This window comes from Sphaeroforma arctica, assembly GCF_001186125.1.
Source record: "Sphaeroforma arctica JP610 unplaced genomic scaffold supercont1.151, whole genome shotgun sequence".
Taxonomy (NCBI): domain Eukaryota; class Ichthyosporea; order Ichthyophonida; genus Sphaeroforma; species Sphaeroforma arctica.
In genome coordinates, this window is record NW_014040407.1 from 129,614 (window position 1) to 132,274 (window position 2,661).

The 2,661-nt window shown below is 46.3% G+C and overlaps 1 protein-coding gene across 1 annotated transcript in view; it reads left to right on the forward strand.

Annotated features, from left to right (window-relative positions):
- SARC_03103 (hypothetical protein) overlaps positions 1–2,551 on the forward strand; it is a gene marked incomplete at both ends in the record, with an annotated part of 6,166 nt that extends 3,615 nt beyond the window's left edge. The window contains 3 exons of the mRNA XM_014303125.1: positions 105–283; positions 791–1,053; positions 2,318–2,551. Coding sequence (XP_014158600.1) covers positions 105–283; positions 791–1,053; positions 2,318–2,551 — 676 coding nt within the window. The remainder of the gene's footprint in view (positions 1–104; positions 284–790; positions 1,054–2,317) is intronic.
- Positions 2,552–2,661: the final 110 nt, after the last annotated feature.

Consider the following 2,661-nt stretch of genomic DNA (forward strand, 5'->3'; position numbering starts at 1 on the left):
ACTATGAATATGCTTCTTTAATATTTGTGTAGGCAGCATCAATTGCTCACTGCCCCTCATATGCTCACCTACCCTTCCACCCACCCACACGCATGCGCATACAGAGGCGCCTCTTGTTTAGGGGGTGGAGGTAACGAGATACTGCGGTTTGCTAAGCTAGATCACGAGGTGATACTTAGACCAATGGACAATGTCGAGGATGACTGGGCCTTTGGACCGGCCCCCACCGGCGACACAACCAAAGTAGACGAATCAACCGCACCTGAGAGTACAGACCTTGTGGGTAGGTGCATGTGAAGTCTGCGTCTGTGTGGGAGGGTGTAGTAACATGTATAGATTTCTGTGGCTGTGGAAGTGTTCGTGGAGGCTGACGGGGTAGTTAGGTACGCGTCGGCAGTCGGCGACTGGAGTATGACGTAAGTACATGCACAGGCGTGCGTGTCAGAGACAGGGCTTGGTCAACTGATTCGGTAGAGTACGTATATTCTATTTATCATACTACTAAACGTACACAGGGTTTTTGTTTTGTTTTTGGTATGGCTTGTCCTATTTGTTTGTCTATGCACGTCCTCATTCGTATATCTATGCGCGCGTATTTGTTTAGGAGAACTCACCTCCTCGACCTCGATAAAGCTACTCACAAACAGCTACAGACATATACCTCTCTATTCACACACCTACAGACATATTCCTCTCTATTTACACACACACACCTCCGCTGACCGACAACACCACCACAATGTCACTGACAAACAACCCCGGTACATTCGTATCACTCTCGCGCTCTCAGGCACAAACGTAGCCGGCGCGGAGGCTGCGTGCAGTCGATGGCTGACGAGCGTGAGGGAGCATCGCAAACAGATCTTCCCGTTCTTCAACATCTCCACATACAACGGTGTGGTTATAACGGGTGAGCATACCCGGCCATGGTGGCTCATTGCCACACGGAAAGGGCTGAGAACACATCCCATGTACGTGGACACGGGAGCCATATACTTCACGCCATTCCACAACGTCAACTGCTCGCACGGGTTCATGTACTTCAACAACGAGGTAGGCGGCGTGGGGTCAGTGCACACACGCAGTGGATTAATCGACGGGTTGTGTGAGATATGTGTCTTTATTGATCGGTTATAGTACACACGTGTTACACACAGTGGATTAGTCGACGGGTTGTGTGAGATGGATTATACAGGCATGAGTCTTTATTGATAGGCTCTTGTACACGCGTGTTACACACAGTGGATTTATCGACGGGTTGTGTGAGATGGAGTAGACAGGCATGAGTCTATATTGATATACCATTGTATACGCGTGTTACACACAGTGGATTAATCAACGGGTTGTGTGAGATAGTTTAGACAGGCAAGAGTCTTTATTGATATACCATTGTATACGCGTGTTACACACAGTGGATTAATCGACGGGTTGTGTGAGATGGATTAGACAGGCATGAGTGTTTATTGATATACCATTGTACACGCGTGTTACACACAGTGGATCAATCGACGGGTTGTGTGAGATGGATTAGACAGGCATGAGTCTTTATTGATACACCATTGTATACGCGTGTTAGGTGTAGTGTTATTGGGTGTTAGAAAACGTATTCCGTACACGTCGACCAAACGCTACAACCTGGTAGGATCACAACCCCCGCCTATCACTACTAGCAACACTCTGCCACAATTGCAACTTAGTCTCAGATGTTTCACTCTGATACGAGTTTACAATGAAGATTACACAAAACTAAGTACTTCTCATGTGAAGGTCCCAAGCCATTCTATAGGAATATAAAGTCAGTCATGTCAATATTCCTGTGCTATATATGTTGCTTTATAGTAATATAAAGTCAGTCATGTCAATATTCCTGTGCTATATATGTTGCTTTATTCTAATATGAAGTCAGTCATTTCAATATTCCTATGCTATATATGTCGGGGTTGGTTGTCTATGCCCAAGATATCCTGCGGACATGAATCATCGATCACGTACGTGTAAATAAATTAGACGCGGCATGATTCTTATGACATATACTCTTTTGACTATATCGCAGAGGGGTAGGTAATTTTACTACTGCAAGTAGGTTGGCTTTCTTCGGTGTTATTGTCGACAGCGGATATCACGCTGCGCATCACTGGCCCACACCCACACACGTGTACAGTCACCTACACATGACACACACACACGCATAAGTTGCACAACCACACACACATACATAAGCCCAATAAGGTGCATGTTACGGTCCCCCTCTATGGCCCAATACTAACCCCCTGTACACCCACACACCCACACACCCAATACACCATCCCTATGTTAGAGAGAACTTCGGATCTGCCAGCTGCCGCAGCACTTGCTGTACGACTCGGCCTGGCCTTCGCGAAAGGTGCCCATCCGCGCAACACCACACCACATAGCGTACCATGTCGAGAGCAAGCAGTATGTCATTGCCAAGAGTGTGGATGAGGAAGTGCTGGAGGTAGCCAGACTCACGAATGACACCAAGGACAGGCAGCCTGAGAAGTTTGAAGGAGGTGTGTTTGGATTGGAGTGATACGTGTATGTGTGCAGGTTGCTGTGTGTATTTGTATTTCTGTAGGTGTATATAGGTATACTTGAAGTGTGTTTCACCATGATTTATATATATATATATATATATATATG